Source organism: Octodon degus, unplaced genomic scaffold (assembly GCF_000260255.1).
Source record: "Octodon degus isolate 3935 unplaced genomic scaffold, OctDeg1.0 scaffold00268, whole genome shotgun sequence".
Taxonomy (NCBI): domain Eukaryota; kingdom Metazoa; phylum Chordata; class Mammalia; order Rodentia; family Octodontidae; genus Octodon; species Octodon degus.
In genome coordinates this window covers 1,523,764-1,526,142 of record NW_004524844.1, presented here as the reverse complement: position 1 = coordinate 1,526,142, position 2,379 = coordinate 1,523,764, and the positions used below count along the sequence as shown (strand labels likewise).

General features: G+C 57.8%; 1 protein-coding gene across 1 annotated transcript in view; it reads left to right on the top strand.

The window, feature by feature from the left end:
• Trpm4 (transient receptor potential cation channel subfamily M member 4) overlaps positions 1 to 1,640 on the top strand; it is a 41,758-nt gene extending 40,118 nt beyond the window's left edge. Inside the window, exons 18-22 of the mRNA XM_023706684.1 lie at positions 176 to 378; positions 598 to 730; positions 881 to 953; positions 1,040 to 1,145; positions 1,331 to 1,640. Of these exons, the coding sequence (XP_023562452.1) occupies positions 176 to 378; positions 598 to 730; positions 881 to 953; positions 1,040 to 1,145; positions 1,331 to 1,335 (520 nt within the window). The 3' untranslated portion in view covers positions 1,336 to 1,640. The remainder of the gene's footprint in view (positions 1 to 175; positions 379 to 597; positions 731 to 880; positions 954 to 1,039; positions 1,146 to 1,330) is intronic.
• Positions 1,641 to 2,379: the final 739 nt, after the last annotated feature.

Below are 2,379 nucleotides of genomic sequence, written 5' to 3'. Positions count from 1 at the left end.
TTTTTTTTTTTTTTAATGAGCAGAATATATTTATTGAGAGAAAGAATGCTCCTGCCCGAGAGAGGGATGGAAGGAGGGCCCGTGCGGGTTGTCCCCAATGTCCTCATCCCACTCTCAAGTCTGGCCCCTGACCTGCCCTTGACCTTCGATAACCTTTGACCTCTGATTTCTGCAGCTACACGTTTGGCAAAGTACAGGGCAACAGCGACCTCTATTGGAAGGCACAACGCTACAGCCTCATCCGGGAATTCCACTCTCGGCCTGCTCTAGCCCCGCCCCTCATCGTCATCTCCCATGTGCGACTCCTCATCAAGCGCCTGTACAGGAACCGCCGCTCCCGCTCCAGCGTACCTTCCTCTCCCACTGCGGAGCACTTTCGTGAGCACCAAAATCTGGCCTTCAGTGGGCGGAGCTTGAGAAAAAAGGAGGTGGATGTGGGAGGAGAGCACGCAGGACTGCTGGGTGTGGTCACGCTGGGCGGGGCGTTCTCTAGGCCCGCCTAGGGGCGTGGCCTGCGAAGTGCTGGGAGGTGCGGGGTTTGGAGTGGGGCACCCCTGAGAATAAGGGGCCCTTTGACTCAATGGACCTGTCCACCAGGTGTCTACCTCTCCAAGGAAGCCGAGCGGACGCTGTTGACGTGGGAGTCTGTGCAGAAGGAGAGCTTCCTGCTGGCCCGCGCGCGAAACAAGCGGGAGAGCGACTCCGAGCGACTTAAGCGCACTTCTCAGAAGTGAGGGCGGGGCCGGGGCGGGGCTTCTGGACAGGGCGGAGCTGTGGCCAGGGGGAGGAGACTTGGGCGGGGTTTGACGTGGTGGAGGCGGAGTCTTGGGTGGGGCTTCTGCTGTGGGCGTGGCCACCAACCTGAGGGCCCTTTTTGTAGGGTGGATACCGCCTTGAAGCAGCTGGGACAGATACGGGAGTATGATCAGCGCCTAAGAGGGCTGGAGCGGGAGGTGAGCATGTTGGGCATGGCTGGGGGGCTGTGGCAGCTATCGGGGCAGTGGGGTTCCATTCTGCCTCGGTGTCCCTCGCTCCCCAGGTCCAGCACTGTAGCCGTGTCCTGGACTGGGTGGCTGAGGCCCTGAGCCGCTCGGCCATGCTACCCCCCGGTGGGCCACCGGCCCCTGTTCGGCCCGGGTCGAAAGGTCAGTGTGTAGGGCCTGTCGGGCTCTCCTGCACCTTTGCTTCCGCTGACTCCCCTCGTCCCTGGCCCTTCTCTGGTGTCCTTTGTACCTTCTGTGCTGCTTTTCCTGGGCTCCTCTTTGCCAGTCTCCTGTTGTTTCTCTTCTCCTGTCTCCTACTGGAGAGGCGACTTCTCTCTTCCCTGCAGACTGAGTGCTGCTGGTCTTCACGGAGTGGTCCCACCCGTGTGCCCACGACCTCGTCCCTGAGCTGGGCCCCAGGCTCCTGGACCTCGGTGTGGACGCCTTGGGGAGTGTCACCCATGCAAGCTTCAGCAAGCCCGGCTCCTCCTGCCCCAGCCCCGCTCTGGGAGGATCAGGCTGTGCCGCCGCCGAGCTGCTAGCCCTTGAAGGGACCTGCCCCAGTGGGGGGACACAGGAGGGTCGTTGGGGCTACAGGGACCACTGACTTTATTCCCAGCTTCCCCACACTGGGGACATAAAGCCTTTGAGATCAGTGGCGTCTGTTTGATCCTTTTGGAACTGGTGGGTGTTAGGGTTCACCTGGGAGAGGCGGACGCTAGATCGGGGGTCCTCGGACCTTGGTGGCTGGGCTTCTGTCCCTCCTCCTGCCTGATGCACACTCCAGCATCTTGTCTGTGCTGTTCTGATGGTCTTCACCTTGGGGGGGCAGGAACTCATTTTTGGCACACATTGGTTTCTGTTTCCAGGGGGAAAATAACTCACTGATAATCAGCAGATTATTTTCTGGAGAGGGCTGGGTGGGTGGGCGCTGGGTACATCTGCCTGGCACTAGGCAAACAGATGATGCAGATTTGAGAAGATAAATGCATATGTGTCTTTAAGAAGTCTAATTAGTCGAAAATTGTAGGCCACGCACACATGGAGTTGAGGCAGATATGCATCATTATACATGCAATTTGACTAAATAACCCATAACAGACTAAACTGGTAATGACAAGGCTGAACTGACAGCAATTATTAGTTAAATAGCAAGAAAGCCACCAACAGCCAACACATCCCAAAATCCAAACCAAAACATCCTTCCTCCAAATTGGAAGCTTTCCAACTGGCTGCCTCTTTGGGTGCACAGTAGCTTTGAAACACTGCCAAGTGTGGGACACCCAGACTTCTCCCAGAAACGCTGAATCAGGCCTCACCAGCCCAAGCGGTAACAATCGCGGTAATGAGGGTGGTGGGATTGCAGCGGCAGTGATGTTGCAGAGCCGGGCTGCGT